This window comes from Harpegnathos saltator, unplaced genomic scaffold (genome assembly GCF_003227715.2).
Source record: "Harpegnathos saltator strain DR-91 unplaced genomic scaffold, Hsal_v8.6 scaffold720, whole genome shotgun sequence".
In the NCBI taxonomy this organism is placed as follows: Eukaryota; Metazoa; Arthropoda; class Insecta; order Hymenoptera; family Formicidae; genus Harpegnathos; species Harpegnathos saltator.
In genome coordinates, this window is record NW_020230561.1 from 485,216 (window position 1) to 511,333 (window position 26,118).

The 26,118-nt window shown below is 34.1% G+C and overlaps 1 protein-coding gene across 7 annotated transcripts in view; it reads right to left on the reverse strand.

The window, feature by feature from the left end:
* Positions 1-21,087: 21,087 nt before the first annotated feature.
* The window catches only part of LOC105184009 (disintegrin and metalloproteinase domain-containing protein 10), an 86,734-nt gene continuing 81,703 nt past the window's right edge, over positions 21,088-26,118 (reverse strand). Inside the window, exons 18-19 of one of the 7 annotated variants that reach the window (XR_849820.3) lie at positions 22,021-22,960; positions 21,129-21,665 (exon numbers count right to left, since the gene is read on the reverse strand). Coding sequence is in view for 5 of the 7 variants with exons in the window: in XM_019841844.2 (XP_019697403.1) it covers positions 22,079-22,960 (882 nt within the window). In the remaining 2 variants the exon portion in view is untranslated. Of the gene's footprint in view, positions 22,961-26,118 lie in introns of all 7 variants that reach the window. The other 6 variants (XR_849816.3, XM_025305859.1, XM_011142523.3 and 3 more) reach the window with 6 other exon arrangements.

A 26,118-nucleotide genomic window follows, 5' to 3' on the forward strand; every position in this document is an offset into this window, starting at 1 on the left:
TACGTGTCCCTTAGTTTTTGATGCTCTACAACATATCCGAAGCCCATTCAAATCGGTGAGGGACAGTTGTGTCACTCTCTTTATAAGTCAAAAAAGTAAAATTGGAAAAGTAATATTCTTTTAGTAAATTTTATTTTGTGATTTTGTAATTTATAGTTAGAAATTTCTGACCCATTTATTTAGTTTACAGAACAATGGCAAAACGAACCTGCAATGCATATCGGTGACTGTTTCACACATTACCACATATTAGAAAAATATAACATAAAATTTTAATTTTTTGTCATAAATATGTTCCTCAATGTGTAAAGATTCATATAAACCAAATATCATTACAATAAATTACTTGGTTTCACAACTACATTATTTAATATGACGCGATTCCTATTTGCACTTTTTCCTAAAAAGATGCCGCTGAGCTGTTGGTAGGTAACCTGCGAGATGGCTCCGAGTACAAAGGATTAATAAATAAGTTTCTTTGTAAAACATGAATATTTTTAACGTATTAGGACAGCGCATAACAAAAAGAAATGAAATCGGTTACCAAATATCAACTCGATTTGATGTACCAAATATCAACTCGATTTGCATGTAAGCGATTTTCTTGTTTTTCGCAGGTTTTCGGCCTTTGACTACGGAATAATTTTTTTATTACATTATTCTATATTGATTGATGTATACTTCGTAGATACAATCCGGACATAGTTTACATACACTTTATCAGAGGGTACGTCGGAATATGTGTGCTCTGCAAATCTTACGGAACAGTCGTTCTCAGGTTTCCTTTTGATATTGGGTGATAAAAATACTTGTGTATCCAAAATGATTTTGACAATGAAATTAATTAAATTATAAACAAAATACTTTCTGGAAGTTTGTTAAGTCGCTAAATCTGAATTTGAGATTGAAATTTCAAAATTAAAAATGGTGAATTTAATATGACAGGACAAATATCCAAAGACTCGTTCGATTATTATAAAAAATTTTATTGAAGTTTCTCGAAATCGCAATTTTCAAGTTCAAAATAAAAATTTTTAATTACAAAAATAGCGGGGCGAATATAGCGGCGAAAAATTTTACATAATTATCGACTTATATAAAAATTAGTCTTCAGGCATTTTTTAAGCTGGTGATTTTGAATTCAAAAGTTTTAAGTAAAAATGATAGATCCAATAATAGCCAAAAAAATATAGAAAATTATTCAATTTGCATGAAAGTGGAATTTTAAAGATTTTTAGATCTATATAATCTACTTTTAAAATTGAAATTTTCGTCATTAACAGATAAGTGGTTAACAGCGAAGAATGGAGTATGTATCAAAGATGTCAGAACGAAGAACAGCTCCGCATAAATCGTAATAGAAAAGATATGCGATCACTCAAATATGTAAAATATGCGCTCTGCACTTCAGCTACCATATATGTATATGATTCTTGTTCGTTTAAAATTTATATGAGACGCATCTTCATCCTGGCATCATCGTGGTAGCAGCAGCAGAAAATAATATGCGAAGCTATACTGCACATCCACATTCTTTGTCGATAAAAAACAATCAAGTTGAAGTCGTTTTTAGTATAATCATATCCACAAAATTCGATCCACCCTACATATGCATTGATTAACCGACTTTATTTAATTAATATCTCGGTATTTCATTATTTGCAAGATGGTTGATGAATTTTCTGATTACTTTAATGCAATTTACTTGCACATGTTGGATGTTAAATTTTCTTATGTTAAGTTTTGGAATTTCCAAACATCCTGTATAAAATAAGTGAATCTTTACATGAACTACAATTAATGCATATCATATGAAAAATTTTTCTTTTCCCTAACGGAAAATAGTTTGATTTTTAGATACAATTTCAAATTTTATTTTTTAAATGCTGCTACTTTTGTAATTTTTAATATTGTCTATTTGTTGTAGCTTATGCTATAACGACATTTATATTAAATACATAAATTTATTTTATTCTCTTTCTCTTTCTTTATCTCTTGTTTTAGATAAATAGGAAAGAAAAATTATTGGAATGACAATATTATGAATTATTTTGACAACTATTTCTTCTTTGGAATAAACAATTTCTGCCTCACAAAAACATTTTCTTAAAACATGCACAGGGTGTATAACAGTAAATATTCATTATATAATTTTATTGGATGAGTGCAAAAGTTCGTACCTGTTTTTCGCAATAAAAAATTAGATGATTTAGTTACCAAATTTTTATCTAATCAGCCCAATATTTTCCATCACTTTCTATAATTTTTTTCCAACATTCTGACAACATATGGATGTTATGATCGTAGAATATATGCGGTTTCTCGTTAAAGAACTTTAAAACGTAGTTTTTTTAAGATTTCAAAAAATAAAATGTTATTTTTACTTACTTAAACTGATCTGTAATGACCCGGAACAAGTAATAGTTTGATAGTGCAATATGTTAGAAAAATATGGAAGATATAATAAAAACATGCTTAGCTTGTACTGTCTACATTGAAACATGAGGTTTGGCATTATGTCATGAAAGATGACATCTATTCTATTGACCGAAATCAGACGATTTTCTTGAATTATTACCTTTAAACTATGCACTTATTGGCAGTACTTGTTGGAATTAATCGTCTCATCAACAGGAAACAATTCAAAATTACATATAGATTACACCTTTGCATAATTCCACTAAACAAATAGCATAACTAAAAATGCAAACTAGGCTGATAGGCTGACTGGATTCATCTCTTTTTTCCAAGTTTGTTTGCGTTGAATATTATTGTATAGGATCCATCGCTAATCACTAATTAATTTAGAAACAGATCTTTTTTTAATTAGCGGAGCTAATTATTAAGGTATGCGTTATTACTTTCTATAACTTTAAGTAATTTTTCAGGCAACTGATGAATTTTATTTCAGAAAAATACTGTCTTTGGACACAATAAAGTCGTCAAGCTATTTTCGGATCTCATTCATTCGGATGTGATTGGAAATGCATATCATATCAAGAGGGTGTTATATCGACCGGAACAAGTAATCGGATGGAGCAATGCTTAATGAATAAGCCGGGTGCTGCAAGACGTTCTAACTAAGATTCATCAAAGTGTCTTTTGTCTTATTGTTAGAAGCAATGTATGACCTGGCGTTGTCATGCAACAATTTCATAAGGCGTCCTCCTTTACCAATATATGGACGTTTTCGTTCTAATTCTTGAGTCAAACAGATTAATTGGCGTTAGTAACAGTCAGCAATAATTGTATTTTCCAATTCCAACAACTCCTACTAAAGTATACTCTTGATATCCTACTAAAATGCAGAGTAAAACCTCTCCGAAACGACTGGGCTTTACGATTGATGTTGATAGTTCGCCGAGATTTACTCATGACTTTCTGTGTTTCGGATTATCATAGAGTATTCATTTGTCATCGCCTATAATGTTTTGCATACGAAAGACTTTCGACGATATTAAAAGGAAAAAATACACTGCTACTCGTTGATTTTTATTGGCTTCAGTGAGTTCATGCGGAACTTATTTTTCTTCTTTTTAGATCTTTCCCATCTTATGTAAACGTTTGGAAATGGTTGACTGCGTTACTCCTAACTATTCTGTAAATTCTTTTTGCATTTGTGTGGAATTCTTAGCAAGCATTTGTTCCAAATAATCGTTATCGCATTTCCGAGGGCTTCCAGAACGTTATTTGTCGATCAGATTGCAATCACCGCTTTTAAACTGCTTAAACCAAAATGTGAATACATCATACGATACAATATTTTCATCGAAAAAAGAACAAATCGATTCATATGCTCTTACAGCATTTTTTTTTCTTTAGAATTCGTAAAGAATACATTATCGAATAACCTTATTTATTGTCATTTTTGACTCTACTGAACTGGATATTTTTGAAGGTTATGTTGAGCTTTCCGCCATACTAAATGTCATTTTTGTTGCATTACCTTTACAGTTGCGTTCCGATATTCACTGTTAGTACTAAAAATCTATAGTTTATGTGACATATACTCTAGAGTTTCAGTATTGGCAATGAATATTGGAACGCAGCCTTAATAATTACATGCCAACACTATATAATCACAAAAAAGCGGGAAAATTTATTTTAAAATTAATTTCTGCTTAAATAATAATTGTTTAAAAAAATTTAATTATTCATTTGTACACCATATACTAGTATACCATATTATATACAATAGTACTTACTTTTTTAGATATTGAAACACTGTCATTTATCTTCTTTGTAACTTCTTCTGTTGAAATTCATATAGACTGCTACGCATCATACATTCCAACTGTAAAATTCCAACTTTTATGCTTTTTCTAAACTCGTAAAGCATAATATGTAAATTGATTAAGGAAGGTCATTACTTCTCTCTTTGCTTATTGTCGATTGACATGTGGCGAGTAGAGATTTGAGGCATTACCTTTACAGAGCTCGTTCACGACATTGCATACGTTCATTCAGTACCTTTCTTTCATTAATAACTTAAAATTTTACATGATTATTTAAAAAATGGTCTAGGAATTCAGCGTTCAATTTACGACTTATCGACAATCACACGGTAAATATAATGCCGTTAGACACTCTATATAGATATGTACACAATGACTAAAAATCCCATTTTTTGTAGTTTTTTTAGGAAAAATTCCTATAGAACGTTTTATTTTGGAAATTTTAAATCAGAAAATCATTTTAATAAATAAACAAAGCCTTTTCCCCCCAGAGATTCTTGTTTCATGCTAAGTACATTTATTTTTATACACTTTAATGATGCTTACACTATATTTTAGTTATACAGGGTGTCTTAAAAATACCGGAATCCCTGGATAACTTTGCAAGATCAAGTTTTCATGAAAACTTTAAATATAAAAGTTGTAGAAAATCGAGTAACAGACTTGATGGTGATTTTGAATTTGACCTTGGCCATGACCTTCGAAGTCATTTGGAGGTCAACTTGCGTTTTTTAAATGAGAATCCTTATTTTTTATTACACTGTTTCCTCTACCTAATTAATTTGAACAACTTTTGTCTAAAATATTTTTTTATTTGCCTAATATTTTTTGAGATATTTGAGATATTTGAGGAAAACTTGATAACTTTCTTAATATTTAACTTACGATATCTTGCTAACTATTTGTTGAAAGAAAATTAGACCCTGACTTTTGTTAACTCACTGACTTTTGGAAATTTCAAAATCATCAAATTAACAAAAATCAGGGCACTTTTGTAACAATATATTCTTGAGACTAAATAAAGCAAGAAAGTCTAGTACCACTTTTTCTTCCGACAAATAGCGAAATATTGTAAGTTAAATATTGAAAAAGTTATCAAGTTTTCCTCAAATATCTCAAAAAATATTAGACAAATAAAAAAATGTTTTAGACAAAAGTTGTTCAAATTAATTGGTAGAAAAAAATAGTGTAATAAAAAATAGTGGTCCCTATTTAAAAAACGCAAGTTGATCTCTAAATGACTTTGAAAGTTATGGCTAAGGTCAAATTCAAGTTCACCATCAAGTCATTATCCGATTTTCTACAACTTTTGTATTTGAAGTTTTTCATGAAAACTTGATACTGCAAAGTTATCCGAGGATTCCGGTATTTTTAAGACACCCTGTATGCACAAGTTAATGGGGTTCGTATAAACACAGATTATAACTTCTTTATTTCAGATTGCATCAAATTTATTTATATAAGTTGCAGCATGTATATTAAAAATTTAGAGTAACCTCCACTAAATTCTGATTAATCTGATCGATGATAAATTCAAATGTTTTCAAAATGTAAAACCAACACCAATTAATTTTTATTAAAACGAGAATAAAAATATTGTATTTTCTTTATATAATATATATTTGATATTATATTACCAGTCAAGTAATAATGTTTGTACATTACTAATACAATATACTAATAATGCTTGTACATTACTAATAACAAACCAAATCTTTATTAAAACGAGAGTGAAAATTGTTCTTTCTTCATATAATATATATTTGAAATTACCATCAGTCAATTAGTATTTGCTATACATTGCTAATACAAAATGAATTATTGATGATTGGTTACTATTTGACAACAAATTACATGGCCAGAAATTGCAGCTGGTAAGTTTGTTAGTTATTTATTGATTAGTTTAATTGAAATTTAATTTAAGTTCTTTTTAACTTACCAAACCGACACCATTTCCGATATTCAATTAATAAAAGGGAGAATATAACGCAGCTTGATCTTAAATTAAAATTTAAAGAAGTGCATTTCCTTAAGAGTTAAGCAATTTTGTTTATGAATTCGTGTAAAAGTAACATCACATCTCCTTATAATTTAAGTACATGTACAATCTCGTGTACGTACGTGCACTGATGCATTTGACGTACGCTCGTGCATGTACGCACAAAGAGTTAAATGACACGCAGAGTACACGCATGAACAGATTCCTCTCGTAGATTTGCTATGAATGGCACTAACCTATCTTTAAATGATTTGACTGTTCTAGCAACAGACTTCTTGGTAGAATTCATCGAATAAACGTAAAAAAGTTTACTAATGAATAATAATACATATTTTTATCATTTTCTTTCAGGAAAATTGCATGAGAAAACCATATTTAATTACGCATGCCATAAAACATAAAGCAATTAAATTCGGGTATATTTCCGAAGGGGACACTTCCGATTAAGCTGAAACTTAACAACTAATATTGTTACTATACATAGTGTACTATACATATACTATACTATAATATACATAATTATTTATGAAGTCCTATCTTCGAGTTTTTTATGATTAAAAGGATAGAAAATGTTTAACTTAAACTAATTAAAAACAATAAAAAACTAAAAAATAGAAAAACTAAAAAAATTAAGAACAAAAAAAATATATTGTAGGTTTTTGATTAGGTTTAGTTTCCTTTGATTTTTAAATGTACATGGTGTTGACATTAACATGAATATGTACGAATTAATTATATTGACATATTTATTGATATATTTGGTAACTAATATAGCCATAGCCAATGGAGGCATAGAATTGATTAAGACAAACATAAAAGTCTCATACCATTTTGCGATATTTTTTCATTTTTTATCTTTTCGATTGTAGAGAATTCGGAGATAGAACTTTCATAAATAATTACTATATAATTTTTCTTTTTTCTTTCTTTTTATTTTTTATCTTTTTAACTATGGAGAACTTGAAGATAAGACCTTCATAAATAATCATTATTATATCGTAACAATATCACTTGTAAAATTTCAACCCAATCAAAAAGGTGTCTCCTTTAGAAGTAAATTCTCAAATTCCTTTATTTGTGTTTAATTTTGTAAATATAGGCTAGTACATAAGTAAAAAAACTTCCACAGATAGTTCCGAATAAATTGAGAGATTCTTCAGACGTATTTCACACATACGTATGCATGCACATATGCGTACACGCGCATACATATACACACACACGCGCGCGCGCGTGCACGCACATTATTTATTAATTTATACAATATAAAGTATTATATATAGAGCAAATCCACTAGTATATTACATTTTCACAGTAGTATAACGCTTGTTAAAAGAATCTCCCAATTTAATTCTAGGCGTGCAATTTGGTAATTGAATGTGATTCGTTTGTGCTAAATCTGTGTAAATACGTAGCGACATTAATTTATCAAATATCAAAGAAATCTATGAGAAGATCCTGTTTTACATATTTTAGTAATACATACAATAAAATATAGATAAAGTCTTAAAATTTACTTTATCTCTCCCTCTCTCTATCTTTCTCTTTTACCGTATATTTATTGATAAGGAATTATATGTAAATAATAATGAGTATATTAATATTATTAATATCATTATCCTCTTTTGAGTATCAAGAATCAATATCGGTTCAACCATTTGCTATTTTACTGTACAGAACGACAACTCATACATTTTGACGTTGATGGAGTGTGAGAAGTCGCGCAATTGTAAAACGAATCTTAAAGTGGATACATTAACCGTACTCATATGTAGTTAGCTAACGAGGTAGTAGAATCGATTTCATAACAATTAACTGGATAACGTTTTCGGTCTATCGTTGAGAGCGGTATTATGTATGCCCGCGTGCAGGCGCGTGTATATATGTATGTGTTTTATATTGCGTGTACATGGTAGAGCTGGAGCTTGTGACGATGCACGAGTAGATAGTATGGTATTAAGCCAACTTTTAAAACGCGAACGTGTGTGTGACTGGTCCGAGTATTTATATTTATTCCATATACGAGCCCATATGTGAATACGAGATAGTTAAATTCAGCAAATACATTCAACGATATAAAAAAGAGGTACAAGCTAACCGAGAAATATTAGTAAGAATTCAATTTGCATAAGTGTAAATTGCAGATCAGAAATAGAAAATAATAATTTAGAAAATCTGAAATTTTAACGATGTAATCAATAATAGATCAAATAACTATAATCTTTATATATCTTTTAAGTTATATAATCTTGATGTTACACAGGGTCGTTAATGAAAGTAACAAGAACATATTAAAATTTCACATCTCGCAGTGTGTGAGTTAGTTTAATTGTATTTATATATCATATATCTCCATTTCAATTTAGTTTCTAAAACTATAAAAATACCATTTCTCTTTCTACGTTCCAAACTGTCGAATAAAAATTCTACATATTTGATTATATGGAATCTTTCTCCAGTTTATTCGAAATTATCTTTTTAAGACAATTTAATTGCACGACACAGTTACTGGTCGATTCTAGCCAACTCATTTATTTTTTGTAAAGCGAACAGGAATGTCTAAGCGATAAAATATATTTACAAGTATAAGTACGCACAAAAATATTAGCAACATGTAATTGAATAGTAACGTACGTATACAGATTAACAGCACCATATTGTAGTTAAAATAAAGTTAAGTATGTGTAAAAGGAGGAACAGCAGTAAGGGGGCATTTCGCAAACGTACCCTTTCAAGAGGATCGTTTCCATTCAAAGGATAGCTCGTGAAAAACTAAGTCGCTAAAACGCGGCGAAATAGCTGTCATTGAAGATTCATTTCTTTTGTATAGTCTTAAAAATATAAGCGACTCATCGGTTCGATATAATCTTTACGCGCCGGAGTAATCTGATCCGACGTAATGCTCGCTATACGATTAGGAATTGTCAACGATAGGAACCACGAGATTGACATTAGGGACTTGCAAAAGTTCGTTGGATTGTCAATAATTTTAAAGTAGCTCAAAAATTAAACTACATTACAGGCATGATATCAAACAATTATCTAAACTAGACTAACTAGAAAATGATGGACGATGATAAATGTTTCGATTGAATATGTGTATGAATATGAATATATATTGTTTCGTTACCGTTAATAAAAGAAGTAGGAATAAAAATCTGACGAACTCTATTACAAGTCTCTAATACGTTATTTTAACGTTACAGGCAACTCGAAGGGCAAAACAAATAGATTACCCGATTAACCTGTGTTTGCCTAATGTCTTGAGGCTGGTTACACCAACGTTGATCGGCTCTAATCATAGTATATTAAATTTCATTTTCCTGTGACAATATTATAGCCTTAATTATAATGTAAATATTTCATTTATAAGGATATTGTTCATTTTTATCCAACAAACATAGGTATGTAAATGTCACATTGTCATAATATATAGCGAAATAATACATATCGCGTAAGTTGCATGCAACTTACATGTTAATTGTAATTTCCTATGTATATAGAATTGCAGTTATATAACAAATACAATATTACTTGATAAAATGTTATAACATAAATATAATGCAGGGTTGAGAAAGTTATTTTCAAAAAGTAACGCTTCATTGTTACTCGTTATCTATCGGAAAACAAAATAATTCATTATCGTTGACGTTATATAAAAAATAATGTATCCTTATAATTTTCATTATATTCTGCGCCAAGTTTTGAAGGTTTTTTTTTAAAGTTTCCATCTGTTCATTCCATACAAGGTATCTGGCCCAACGCGCATACTTGCTCGAGTGCAAATCATCAAAATTTTGATTGTAAATAAGAAAGTTCGTTTCACAAATATTCATGTAAAATTTCAAGTTATTAAGAAAAAAATCAGGGAATAAGTGCACGTAATGCGGTAGGATGAGCTCTTCAGTCTCATCTAAATCAATCAATTGACAATTTTTCGGTAACCGCGGGCGGTATGTAATACTGAATATTATATAAAATATCTGATGTAAACCGTACCAATGCTCATGTGCATATACAGGGTGTTTGATAGCTGATCATGCAGACGAAAGTTGGAGATAGATTGGGTGTAGCCGAGAAGAAAAGTCATGTACCATAATGTCAAATTGGCAATAGTTATCGAGTTATTAATTAAAACATGTGGGCCAACGAGCGTGTAGAGAGCGGAGGGCGACCACAGTAAGCACATAGACATTTGATACAGGCAGAGTCAGCGAGTGACGGCAGGCGAGCGCGCGCAGCGAGGGGCAACGTAAACAACAAGAGGCGAACGCGCGCGTCGAGGAGCGAGCCAGCGCAAGCGACAAGAGGCGAGCGAGCGCGACGAAGAGTGAGCGAGCGCGAACGACGAGGAGCGAGCGAGCTATAAGGAAAAAGCTATAAAGAAAAAGCTCGCTCGCTCCTCGTCGCGCGCGATCGCCTTTTGTCGCTTACGTTGCCCCTCGCCGCGCGCGCTTGCCTACCGACACTCATTGACTCCGCCTGTATCAAATGTCTACGTGCTTACTGCGGCCGACCTCCGCTCTCTACGCGCTCGTTGGCTCACATGTTTTAATTAATAACTCGGTGACTATTGCCAATTTGACATTATGGTACATGACTTTTCTTCTCGGCTACAACCAATCTATCTCCAACTTTCGTCTGCATGATCAGCTATCAAACACCCTGTAGAACACATCAAATTCAGTAATAGGATTGCTGTCAGTTTGCAAACAACCACATAAAATTTTGAACTATGACAAACAATTATTTATTATTGCTGTTCGCATTTTTTCCTCGGTCTTTTGCTGTTATTCCAATAAATATATTATAAAGATAAAATTGAGTCAAAATTTATATTTTGCTTCTCCATCAAACTAAATACACAGTAAATTTCTTACATAATTTTAAACATTCACAGTCAAATTTCTTATATAATTTTAAAGACTCTTCCGGGATCAAATGTATAACGTTGCTGAAACAGAGCGTTAATAAGTTAAAATGATTCACGTGTCCAACTCCAAAATAAATATATTAAGAGGATAAAATTCGGTCAAACTTTTTATATTTCGCTTCTTCACCAATAGAAAATTTTCTTCATTAATAATTCAAAATGTAGTTGTTTGCAAAATGGTAAAAAATCCTTTTATTTAGTTTGACGAGTTTTAACGGATGTGCGCATTGTGTTAAACACTCTGTATGGATAATATAAGTAATATAAGTCCAAAAATTTGTTTTAATTATTTTATGTGATTTTTATACATATTTAGTTATTGAATTAAATAATAAAATTAATTTTTTTAGTCATATAATACATTTTTTTACGTAGTTTTTTCTAATTATCAATTACAAATTTTTATCATTTCCCCACATTATATAATTAAATTGATATCAGTATTTTATTTTAATAACTTATTTGAATTTAATATTTTCTAAAATTAGGATCAATGTGTATTTAAAGTGACAGATATTTTACTTGAAAATAAATTCAGGATATATTTCGAATAAAACAAAGTAATAATAAGTTACAGCAACAGGCAACATGTTAGCAGTTTGAAACATATATGAACCTGAGCTTCCCGTATCATTGAACTTTATTGAAGTATAACAACCTCAGTATGAATCAATCAGTTGATTAGCGATCAGTGACTTCCAGTAAAGAATTTCTTTTCCTACAGCAGTGATATTTATTGAAAATAGTAATTTAAATCTCTTTGTATTTTGTTGATAAATTCAAGTGTTGTTATACTATTAATAATATTATATCACCAGTGGAAATTGAAGTCTCGAAAAATAGACAAACTTCAAATGAGTGTAACTCCGACAGAAATAATTAGAATAAGATGTTTCAACAAGTATTTGACAGTTTGAAGTTTCTACTTTTCAAGTCTGTCTTTAGATAACAGATTTTACTGATTTTAAACGAGTTATTTAATAGTGAAACAAAAAGTGACTTTTCAACTTTGATCGCTCATAAAAGACCAACGGGGCAATGCACGGTATTTGTTAAAAAACGAGTAGAAATCTTCAAGTTTCTTCTTTAAAGTGTATCTATCATTTCTTTTTAGTAAAACTTTTAATGTATAAACTTAAGCGAAATATAGGGTTGAGAATAAATTTTTATGAAATTCGATATATTTCGACCAAAAAAAGTTGAGAAATCCTATGATGTTAACATATACTTAAAGTTAGAAATACACTGAGTCTAACTAGTTCAATATAAAAACGGCTACAACATTTTTCTGTCCATATTTTTTATGTATAAAGTTAAAATTTTAAGGAAAATAATATTTGTTCTATTTATCACATTATAAACGTCATATGCAGTTCGTAATACATTTTATAAAGGAGATTTGATAATCCTTATTTATATCAATGTAATTTCATAATAAATCAATAAAATTGTTATATAAAGACTGATCTGAAAAGTAGAAACTTTAAGTTATTAAATATTTGTTGAACAGTTTTGATGTTTTCGCTGCATTTACGAAAAGTTTGTAGTAAAAGAAACAAAAAAAGAAAGAATATAACATATTTTAAGACAAGTTTACTTCGAAGTTAAACTCGATGATTAAGAAAAATGATGAGTCCCTTGTAGTGCCTGATTTATTTATGTTGAGAAACTAAAATAATGAACGAAAGATAAGAAAGCATTTACTATTGTTATTCCAAGGATATGAAGGGAACATAAAAATCAATAACAACGACTGTTGTTTCTGTCTCTTCAAAATTTAAGGATATAAAAGAAATTTAAGAATATATAAGGAAACAAAAGAGATATAAACAACGGGCTATCAAATAAAATTTCAGATAAAAAAATAAGCAAAAGCTAGAAAGTTATATGTAAGTAAATGAATATATATTGTTATTTTTACATATATGTTTAAAATATTTGGATTAACTAAATATTTTTAGTTAAATTCATTTAGAACATTATAGACGTGAATAAAATATATAACTTGTTACATTTTTAATAAATTTTTTTTTCAATTTTTCATACTTAAATGTAAAATAGAGATATTCTAATTATATTTTTTATTGTCTTCACAAGTATAAATAAAAGTAACTATTCACAATAAAAATAATTTCGATAATTATGCAGTATAGGGGATGCACTTTCAATGACTTTGGCTTTGACATATGTTGTCAAGGTCATCACTTTGAGTAACTTGCAAAAGGTTTTAAGCGGCGCTCGTTGTTTGTTAAAAAATTATTAACAAAAGAAGTTTCGGTAAATATGCACATAAGGTCAACCTCCTTAAAAGTCCATGATCTTGAAATATGTTGTTAAGGACATGTCCTGAGTGTTATGGAAAAAGTTACAATCGTCGCTCATTGTTCATTAAAAAGTTATTGACAAAAGAAGTTGAATAAAATGTATGTGATTTTCGAACAACGTGTACATATTTTACTATTATAAAATAATCCATGATCGGATAATATATCTTAAATATGCATTAAATCTCGAGTATATATTAAAAAATGTTAAATAGTATATATAAGCGGGGGAGGGGCGGAGTCCCTCTCCCACACCCCCTCCCTAAAAAAATTCTAACCTAACGGAACTTATTGCATCTTTATATATTGTTAGGTATTGAAAAAATTAAAACCTTTAAAATCCACACTGAACAATATGTGGAGATGCAATAAGTTGGGTTAGGTTAGGTTAGGATTTTCTTGGGGAAAGGAAGGGATGGAGGAGGAGACAGAGAGAAGGAGGAGAGGAGGGAAAAGCTTGCAAAAATGGGCAGGGTATATAAGGAATGTGCGGACAGGCTGAAAGGACTAATCAGGAAGGCGAAGACGGAAGCCTGGCACGAGCTCTTCCGGACGGTTGAGGTGGATCCATGGGGAACCGCCTATAGATTGGTCTTGAAAAGGATTCGGGGCGCTGCGTCGCGCATCACTGAAACCTGGAATGAGGATATGGTGGGGGGGACTAATGGACTCCCTGTACCTAGGTGGAAGTCTGCAGTGCAATCCAGGGCAGTAAGTGGAGGTGGTCTGGCAAGATGACCTCGACGTAACGCAGGAAAAAACGTATGAGGTGATAAAGAAAAGGCAAGCCAAGAATAAGGCATCCTGGGATGGATGGATTTACGACACTCGTATGGAAAAGGGTTCCGAATGGAGCAGTGGCTAAGGTGGCGCAGTACTTTACTGCTTGTTTAAGGAAGGGATTCTTCCCTAGGGAATGGAAGGGGGCAATTGTGGTGCTGATTCCGAAGGAAAACACTCCGGCGGGGAGGACGCCTAAGGTAAGGCCTATTTGCCAACTTAATGGCAAACCATGAAAGAAGGAGGGCGTACTAGGTGGCGACGGGACGCCGTGCGTTCGGGACCTGCATCTCATTTTTCGTTCCGAGGAGAGAAAAATATCGAGAGCGCGGTAGTCGCTAGACCGGGAATCGAACCCGGGTCTTTCGCTTGCCGGGCGACTGCTCTAGACCACTGAGCTATCTGACGCTCCACGCTCACGACACTCTCCCCTCCCCAGATAACGTTGAGAGATGTCGTTCGGAAGCGACATCTCTAGTGCTATCCCGAGCGCACGGCGACTACAGAGAGAGGCATTGTTACTTGTACCTGGTGGTACAAGCTGACAGTCTCTCAAAGTCAAAGGTTGCTATCCTTTTAAGACCTGCTGTCCATGTATGCCGGCCTCCACCGTTGCCCCTCCTTATCCGGGTACTGGGAAAAATCTTTAAAAGGGTCTTAGTAACCCGTATAAAGAAATGGATGGCGGGGAACCCAGCTTCTAAACTGGCGGATAACCAGTTCGGTTTTAGGGAGGAACGCTTCACGTGTGATGTGATCCTGAGGGTAGGACAGATAGTCAGGAAATCCATGGAGACCGGGAGGTATACTATCGAGATTAGCCTTGATATTAAAAACGCCTTCAACTCTATATCCTGGGCTAAGATAAATAAGGCGCTGGAGATGAAGCAGTTTCCAGGCTACCTGCAAAAGATAGTGGGGGCGTACCTCTCGGAGCGCTGGGTGGAGTACACGGTGGCAGCAGAAGTGAGGAAGAGCGCGGTTAGGGCAGGGGTCCCTCAAGGCTCAGTGCTGGGGCCACTTCTTTGGAATTTGACCTACGACCAGGTGCTGCGCGCTGAGACAGTGGAAGGATGCACCCTGTTGTGCTATGCCGACGATACATTTATAGTCGCTACGGCGGATAACGTACAGACGGCGGTAGCAAGAGCTAACCTGCAGGTGGCATGCACGATCAGAAGGATTGAGCAGCTGGAATTGGAAGTTATCGTAGACGGAAGTCATCCTCTTTTATGGCTCTAGAAGGAAGCCTCCCGTTATGCCTGAGGTCAAAATCAGAGACTTGCGTGGTGACCAAGAACTGTATCAAGTATCTGGGCATCATGTTGGACAGTAGGTGGAAATTCACCTCACACTTTGAATTGTGGCCGACAAGGCCTCGCGAATGGCGAGAGCGCTGGGGAGATTGATGCCCAATCTGAGGGGACCCTCGGAGGCCAAGAGGAGGCTATATACGACGTCGTTATGTCAGTCGTGACGTATGGGGTTCCAATATGGAGCGAGGCAATAGCCTCACCGATGTCATTGTCCTTGGTGCAACGATCACAACTACCGCTGAAGAGGCTACAAAGATTCGTGGCTGTGCCGGTGATAGCTGGCTATAGGACTGTGTTCTTTGAGGCGGCAACTCTGCTGACTAGGACCCCTCCCCCTACCGCTATACCTAATAGCGGGCATGCAGTGAAGAATTTTCCATCGAGTGAAGGATGCGAGAGAAAGGGGTGAATGGTCGGAGAAGTTGCGGGAAGAAATTAAAAGCATGGAACACGTATTAATGGATCGGCAGTGGGAAATACAGGTGGGGCAACGTGATGCATCCGGGGTTAGGGTGAGAGAAGCCGTTCTGCCGAGCTTCGCAGATTGGACAGGGAGAAAGGAAGGAGGACTGATCTTTCACATGACCCAGATTATTACTGGGCATGGCTGTTTCGCCGATTACTTGAAGCGTATAGAGAAGGTGGATAGTAACCGGTGCGAGCACTATCGATTAGGGGTAGATACAGCGCAACACACGCTCCAGGAATGCTCCAGCTGAGATAGACAGAGGTTGGAACTCTGTAGGGTGATTGGGGGTGATCTGACGTTATCAACGGTTATACGATCCATACTTGGCTCAGAGGAGGTATAGTGTGCGGTCAGAACCTTTGCAACGGCCGTCATGATGCAAGCAGGAAGCCAAAAGAAGGAGACAGGAGGTAGAGAAGGTGATGCAGGCGAGCGCTCAGACCCAAGTGTGCAGATGGCTTCCCCCAACAGAGATGGTTCCCCAAGTGATGAATAGAACGGCGGGAACGACGGTATAAGATGGAGAGAAATCAGCTTAGTAGTTCGCTGTTGCTGCCGGTTTAGGTTTAGGTTTAGGTTAAGTTTAGGATAAGATAGGATAGCTAGGCTAAGATTGTCGCGAGAGAAGCAAAGGTGGAGAAGAAGATCAACAGGCCTCTGGAAACATCTGAAGGGCAGGGCTTCATAAGGGAGACAGGGGGCATGAATGAGGGCGGGGGAGGGGATGTAGGCGAAGGGATAAGGGGTGAATGGATGTGTGTGACTACGTGTGCGGTGAGAGAGAGCGCGTGTGGGTATGTGTGTGTGGAAACGTGTGAGTGGGCGTGGGGCGGAGTAGATGAAGAGAAGAGCCGAGGGGGATAAGGATGTGAGAGATAAGGGTGTGGGGGAGGAAGGGGCAGGGGGGAGTGGAAGTAAAAAAGAACGGTATCCCATAAGGAAAGATGGAGGGTTAAGGTTGTCGCCCCTTTGGCAGTCGGGGGTGATATCAGGCCCAACCCTCAAGGAAGATGCATCTGGCGGGGCCCGTGGAGGGGTTTGGTCTGGGGATGCCGAGCTTCGGGAAACCACGGGCACCAGCCAAGGGGGAGCGGCGGATGGCATGGCGGACCATCCGTCGCTGATTAGAGATAAGAAAGGTCTATTCGTGCCACTAGTGCGGATGATCGGAGAAGGGACCGAACGGACTCTACGGTTGGATCTAGATACTTTCCGGTATGTGAACTTGCTGGCGTTCCCAGAGAATGTTTACATATATAGGATCGTGGTTAGGATCCGGCATGGCCCGGAGAGGTTTTGGTCAATCGGAGTCTGACATAACCCTCCGGTCCTCTCCTCCGGGAGGCTGGAGGATATCCATGAAGGATTTCCTCTCCGACACTAAAAAAAAAAGATTTTCTTAGAGAAGGAGTGTGCTCATATATACTGTGTTTCAAAGTAATCTCCTGCAAGTTTTAGATGTTAAATGTACACTGTGTCGAAAAATTACGCTCGATTAATGAAGCTTCTTTTGTTAATAACTTTTTAATAAACAATGACAGCCGGCTGAAACTTTTTAATTAAATTACTCAGGACTATGTTCTTGATAATATATATGAAGTTGATCGATATTAAAGATCATCGGCGATATCCTTTAATATCCATAATTTCCTCAACTTCTTTTGTTAATAACTTTTTAATAGTGGGCGACGGCTGTAACTTTTAACATAACACTCAGGAACATGTCCTTAACATATGTCAAGATCATGGGCTTTTGAAGAGGTTGACCTTATGTTATATTTACCGAAACTTCTTTTGTTAATAACTTTTTAACAAACAACGAGCGCCGCCTAAATCCTTTTACACATTACTTAGAGTGATGACCTTGACAACATAGTCAAAGCCAAAGTCATTGAAGGTGCATCCCCTACACTGCATAATTACTATAATTTCTTATAAGTTAAATTTTGCAAAGTTGTGTAGTGTATTCTATATGTACAAAGGATAAAGATAATGATTATATTCGCTATCACTAACTTAAAAATGTAATTGTGTTACTGTTATTATTATAAACGTAATAAAATTCATTGCTAAGATGTTACAGAAAGAAAGGAACTTGTTATAATAAATAGCATTACAAGTAACGCGTTTCTCCCTTGATGTACTATTATATAAAATAATGAAAAAATTAAGATTCCCAAATATTGGAAAATATTTAAATATTTAAAAAAAGGAGTATTTTTGACAAAAAAAGTTTCAAATAAACAGCATAAGGTTTAAAATGATGCATCAGATTATCATAATAGTTTAACTTTAAATGATAATATTAAGGTTATATAAAGTTGTCTGAAAGAAATTCGATTTTTTTGCCTGAATTTTTAAAATAGGACCTACTATTTTTCTTATCATTCTTTTGTAGTTTATATTTAGTCGATTTTAAAATGGTATCATATATATATATATAATTCTCTACGCTGTGCTATTCGAATTGTCAATCCCTTCACCGACTTTGGCGGAAACGCAATACTACGTTCACAAAAAGTAATTTAAACTGGAGGCAACATAATATTGCGTTTTAATATTTCTGGCAGTTCAATACTTTTAAAATTAGATATTTATACATTTTTTGGAGTCGCTCTATTCAATTGTACAATTCACATTGAAAATGACAGATATAATATAGCTCGTCTATAAAATTTATAAAAATATAAAAGTTTCACAAAAACTTTAAAATTTTTTGTATTTTGCGGTCTTTAGATCGCTCTTTTCAATGGTAAATTTTAAAAATAAAAATTTGAAATGACGAGTCCTCAAACCAATATACATGACTAAAAAAATATTACATGTATACTATATAACTTTTATTATTATAAATAATATTTATTATTTTGATATTTTGTTTTCGATGGAATTTAATTAAAAATTTTGTGTATTTTCATTATTTAACTTTTTTCATAATTAGATGTTTTATTTTGTTTATTTTGATCTAGTTTTATTTTGATAAAGTAAAATTATAATTTTGGTCGCTATATTGGTTTCACCATTTTGAACCTTAAAAAAATTTGACTTCATATTCATAAACAGTGATCTCAAAAAACCCTTAAACATAAAATTTTAGTGGCATTATTTAACTTTTGAAAATCCATTTTTTACCAACTTAAACATTTTTACAAAATTTAAGTTGCTAATCAAGAGGCTAAGAAATACATATATGTGCAAATGTAATATGAAATGTAGATATAATTAAAAAGAATATAATATAATGAATATAATGTAATCAGAAGAGTAAATATCATTACAGAAATTAAGTTGTTACTTTTATGCAATCTAGCAATATGACAATATCGAAAAGAAAAGTTTAAAATTGCATTTTAATAAAATTGATAAAATATAAGACTTACATTTATCCTTGGAGAATCGTATCTATATCTTTTAAGCCAAATAATGAAAATAGTTCAAAAATAATAATTGAATGGTAGATCAATAATATGATTTTTTAAAGTCGTTTTAACATAAAATATTAGGATGTTCGGAAAGTTCATTTCAAATTTCGCATGCTCCATTTTGTTATGCTATCAGTGAAAGCGAGAGCACTCTAAACAATTTTGTTCATCAACAAACCTTCCTCGATCTGTGAACCTTCGAACTGTGATCTAAGTACAACCATTTCGACAGAAATCAGGAAAAATAGAGGACCAAAAAATCCATTTTCGCCATGTGATGCTCTATTGTTCTAAGCATGGCTTCACGCGTGGTTTCATAGACCACGAATGAGATGTTTTCTGCGTATAGAGATGCCTGCGTCACCCACCAGATGGAAGTAGTTCGGAAGTAGTACCCCAGATTCGAAGCTGGCGATTTTAATATGAAAGACTGAGCTCGTTCGGGCTTGGCCTCAGAAAGTTGATGAAATGGTTCTTGAGACTTTGATACGCTAAAATTCGCAAGTGACCGTTAGGAAACTCACCGATACTCTGCATAAGTTCGTCTTTGACCGTGCATGACTACTTGAAAAAGTTGGGGTTCTCAACTCGATTGGATATCTGGATGTTACACGAAATGGGTGAATGGCAGCTGGTAGAACGTGTAAACATATGTGATATACTGCTTCAATGGCATCAAAAGGAACCGTTTTTAAAGAAGACCATAACAAGCAATGAAAGTTGGATCCTATGCAATAATGTTAGCCACAAGAGAACCAGTGGCGAATGGGGAATTGGGGAACCTCCCGCGGCGCATCTACGCAAACAGTGGCCAAGCCAGAGCTTCACCTAAAGAAAGCTTTCCTGAATATCTGGTGGGATTTTAAAGGCGTGATGTATTGTGAGCTTCTTCATCTGAACGAGAACATCAATACTGCGAAGTACACTCACCAGCTAGACGAACTGAAGGCTTCGCACGGAAGTGCTTTGAACTGGCCAACAGGCATGTCTTTCATCATGATATTACCAAACTTTACGATGTTCATAGGGAGTTGCTGAATTTTGAATGAGACGTTGTCATCCTCCATATTCTCTTGTTCCATCTGACTATTACCTATTTCTCTTTTGGAAAAGTTTTCTTAAAAAAAATTCGAATTCTTTGAAAACCTTCAAAATTCGCCAAATTCAATTATTCGTCAATAAGGAACCTTCGTTTTGGAGCAAGGGCATCATATAGCTACCCAATAAATGAGTCAAGATTATAAAACAAAATGGTATATACTTACTTCAATAAATAATTCCAACAAATAAAGTTACTTTTTGAATAAAATATTACGTTCTGAATTTATATAGAAAATTTGAAACGAATCTTCCAAGCAGCCTAACAGTATTCGGAGTAGTATCCTGAGTATTCGGATATTCAATTAATAATATCGTTAATTCTTTGCAGTCGGAAATATAGATATTTCTCTTTTTTCCAAAACTAGGAGGGACTAATGGAAAATAAAAATAATATTAGATGCTTTGCAACAAGCAATAGAGTCAATACAATGTCGACATTAGATTTACTTAGATTGCGCAATATCTTGACGCGAATCTTTATATATAAGGTTAACATATAAAATATTTTACAGCCATATAGTAGCAACATTAATATAAGAATATATTAGGATTACATCATAACTAAGGCTATAATGTGGAGAAAAGCGACAAATAAATGAAGAGAATTCACCGATACAATTTACCGTTCGTCATCTATTCACGACCAATATTATGTATATCGTCCTAGAAAAGAAAATTTTATTTTCTTGTTTAGACATTTATCTTTCTTAAGAGTCAAAAAAAAGAATATAGTAACAGTAGGCACGGTATAAAGAGATTAGAGATAAAGTATTTTACTTTCACTCTCAAAATACAGCATTTTGCGTTTCGAAATTGCAATGGTTGCGCACTGATCCCTGAAATTTAAAGCTGCGATTAAAAACCAATAGCGAGACGTAAGACTGCTTCGTAGTATTTCGGTATACAAGAATACATAAATTAGCACTTATGCAAGTCAGCGGCAGTCATTCTTGAACAATGGATTTGGCCCCTTTCTTTGGAAGAAGAGAACTGGCTTGATCGTCTAACTGTCATCGGTACTTCCGTAAATTTACCATAGAATTGTAAATTCCATTTGTCAATCACGCACCAACATTCGTTGCTTTGCTGATAGAACATGTGAATGATCGCAATCGTGTTACGTTGCTGCTTTCGGTTCGCTCTACAGATGAAGATAAAAGAACAAGAGAGCAGATGCAAAATTTGCTCTCGAGTATACTGTATATACAGTGTATATAACACGGTTGTTGGTAAGCAGTTGGAAGAAATAACATATCGAAATGGTATACAACAAATTTAACATAAGTGAGTAATATATCAAAGGCAGTGACTATTCCCTTTCACGCTTTTGGACGAGATGATTTCATGCATGAGCTATCGATTCAACACAAAACTATCATTCCACAAAGTTCATATAATGAAGCTATTCTTGAGCTGAGGAACAAAAATTTATATAACGTACTAGAAAAGATTACTTAGTTGTGTAGTGAAATAAACATGCCCGTCACTGAGACCCATGGTCACGTGTCCGAGAAGAGGAACTCGCTCTCAGAGAGAAGCACTTCCAAATCGGAGGGTACAGTATGCAAGTCAGAGTTAGCTAGCTCTGGCAGATCTCCACCGCCATTCCCTATGCCGGTAGGGGCAATTTGTCGTGCTCTGCCTATCCTGACTCTATCCTTTCTCTTGGTTGCCGTCCTTAGGAGCACGCCGGCTCTCGGTAGCTTAGCTACTGCCGTTTTACCGATATTAGTATGATTTGTCGTCACGGCACTTGATGAAACAATTGCCTGCGGAGCTTGCGCTACTTTATCAGACTTGCGTAATTTCACGCTAAAGCGGAACGGCGGCTTATACACCACTTGAAGTCTTGCGCGTTCCTTCTTGGCGTTTGAACCAGACGACAAGTTCTTCGACTCTTTAGTTTCTGCGCCAACACGTCGTGCGGATGGTGCTTGTTTTGACACAGACGCTCTGATGCCGCCTCCACCACCGGCCGTCAAACCTACCGGAGTTGACTTGCTTTTTGGCAAACCGGTAGCATTAGTCCTTACAGTCTCTGGTAGTCTACATTGTGAGGATGCCAATAACCAAGAACGCACTTTACTTTTAGGATCAGTGTTTGGTTCAGAATCTTTTTCTGTCTGAATCATTGAATAATCAATCACTTCCTTTCTGTGATGCTTCTTGCGCTTCCGTTTATCATTATCACCGCCACCAACAGCGTTATTATCACCGCTTTGTGTTTTATCTCTGGCCGTAGACATAATTTTTTTTCGTTTGTTTTCCTGTGTAACCGCTAGAGTAATTTCGGCTGACCTCTTGCGCGTAAAATCGTCCGTCGCTGCACCAGTAGACGATTTCTTCATCTGATTTGATTGTTTTTTCTTTGTCGCAACATCCTTCAAACAAAAAATTTAATTTAAAATTTTAAGTATGTATCATGTATCAAATATGTATTATGTGTGTGTGTGTGTATGTGTATAAAACAGATGAAGATCTAAATAACTTATGTATTAAAATCTAAATTTAAACCATAAACTAATTAGACCTTTAAAAATTTTGTTTCATGTGATATGTGAGTTAGTCTTGTGTTTTAGTAGTGATCATATCCTCATAGTATCACAATAATCACAATGAGATTACAATGAAGTCATAATAATGTCCGCTTTGTCAAAGACATTACTGAGGTCATGGTAATATTTGAATGTCGCGATAAGTGTGATGTCCCTTATGACATCATACTTGTAATATTCATATATTACACTAGGCGACACTGATTTTGCCACAAAAGGAATGACACATGATTTCGATAGGATTTTTCCCGTAGATTACGAATCTGAAATCCAAAATGTTCCATCACGTCACGTTTTTGAGAAAATGGCGGTCAAAATGTGAAAAAAAACGCGTTTTTGATACATTTTGAACCTCTGTCACAAGGAAACGAGACGTGATACACTGTACGTGGGCTCAAATTAAAGCTTGAACCTTAAACTTTAAATAAATGACGCTAGATAACATGTGACAATACTGTGGAATCGTGTAGCACTGGTTTTTTGACTGGGCACGCGCCAATTTCGATCTCGCGTTTAACAATGAACCTAAAGGGTGCCCCAAAATTCACGCAAGAAGTAATTTTGATAGAAAACACAGGTTTATAATTAAAAATTATAAATTTTTTATTGATTCATAAAGTATACGGTATAGGGTTATGTATGGAATAGCATATCGGGTAAACGGCCACAGCGAAGAGAGTTCGTTGAATGGATTATGGAACAAGTGGATGTTGATTTTTCGAACAAAATCATCTTCAGCGATGAGGCTCATTTTCATTTTGATGGCTTGGTTAATTGACAAAATTGTCGCATTTAGGGTTCAGAAAATCCACGAGTGATTGTTGAGAAACAAATGCATCCACAACATGTCACTGTTTGGTGCGGATTTTGGGCTGAAGGCATCATCGGACCATTCTTCTTCGAAAATGCGGCTGGTCAGGCAATAACAGTTAATGGTGCTCGCTATCGCGATGATAATCCAGTTTTTTGTGCCTAAATTGCAAGATATGGATGTGGACGACATGTGGTTTCAACAAGACGGTGCCACATGCCATACAGCCCGAGAAACAATTCAATTACTGCATGAGTCATTTTCTGGTCGTGTAATTTCCCGTTTTGGTGATCAAATTTGGCCGCCCAGATTATGCGATTTAACTCCGTTGGACTTTTTTCTTTGGGGTTTTTTGAAGTCTAAGGTTTATGCCAACAAGTACATAACCACCCACGCCTTGAAAGAGGAAATTGAGCGCTGTATCAACGAAATTCAGCCACATTTATGCAGAACGGTCATGGAAAATTTCAACAAAAGAGTGCATATGTGCCAGCAAAGCCGTGGAGGCCATTTACCCGATATGCTATTCCACACATAACTCTATACTTTATGAATCAATAAAAAATTTACAATTTTTAATTATAAACCTGTGTTTTCTATCAAAATTACTTCTTGCGTGAATTTTGGGACACCCTTTAGTTGCCCTGTAAAGCCTACTAATCTGATTACCGGCAATTTATGTTAACTTTCAATAGCTTTCTTAAATTTTCTTATTTTAAGCTATTTTATCTTACGTTTGCTTACTTGAGACTTTCTGTTGTAATCAGGTTTATTGTCAAACGCGGAGTCTAAATTGGCGCGCGCCTAATCAAAAAACCAGTGCTACACGATTCCACAGTATTGTCACATGTTATCTAGCGTCATACATTTAAAGTTTCAAGCTAAGGTTCAAGCTTTAATTTGAACCCACGTACAGTATTGTATCACGTCCCGTTTCCTTGTGACAGAGGTTCAAAAAGACAGAGGGCCAAAAACGCGTTTTTTCACATTTTGCCCGCCATTTTTTCAAAAACATGACGTAATGGAACATTTTGGATTTCAAATTTGTAATCTACGGGAAAAATCCTATCGAAATCATGTGTCACTCTTTTTGTGACAAAAAAAGTCGCAAAATGTAGACTAGTGTTATTATGACTTCGTAATCTCGTGATTATTATGATTTTGATACTACAAAGATAAAATATCATGAAATAATCTTTTCTATTTCTAGAATACAATAATATAACTATTACGTTGTTCTGATATAATAAAATATAATGTGCAATATAACATTTACATTATATGTAACATATACTTGTAAGTCGACTTTCACCTTCATACTAATTAAAAATGTTTTGTGTCAATGAATATGATTTATTATGCATTAGGTTTCTATGCAGGTTGACCAATACATAACATAATCTAACAAAAATATGTCGCAACTTTTATGTAAATAATTCACAGTGCCATCTATAATATATGTGAACGATGGAAATTTTTGCACACCCCTGATATTTCTATTATACTTTAACCCGTTATAAATGTGTTATATTGCATGTTATATTTCGTTTCATTACTGTCATGTAATAGTTATACAGGGTGTCTTTTTAATTTCAACAGGCAAATATTTTGAAAATGTGCTACTTTACAAAAAAATGTTTCAGATAAAAGTTGTATAGTTTAAAGGGAGTCGTATAATGGTGCCCTTGGTTTGACTTTAAAACATATATTTAAGGCCAACTTAATTTTTTCAAATGGAAACTCCAATTTTTTATTATATCTTCTTTTTCTATCAATTAATTTTAACAACTTTTGTCTGAAACATGTTTTTATTTGCCTAATATTTTTTGAGATATTTAAGAAAAACTTGGTAACTTTTTCAATGTTTAACTTTCAATATTTCGCTAACTATCAGTCGGAACTATTTGTCAGAAGAACAAATAGTACTAGACATTTTTATTTTATTTGGTCTCAAAAATATATTAGATATATAGCATCCTGACTTTTATTAATTTGATGATTTTGAAATTTCCAAAAGTCGATAAGTTAACAAAAGTTAGGACACTATTGTAACAATATATTCTTGAGACCAAGTAGAATAAAAAAGTGTACTAAAGTACTAGTAGAATAAAAAAGTATTATTATTTCTTTCGCCCAATAGTCAGCGAGATATCAAAAATATTGAAAAATTAAA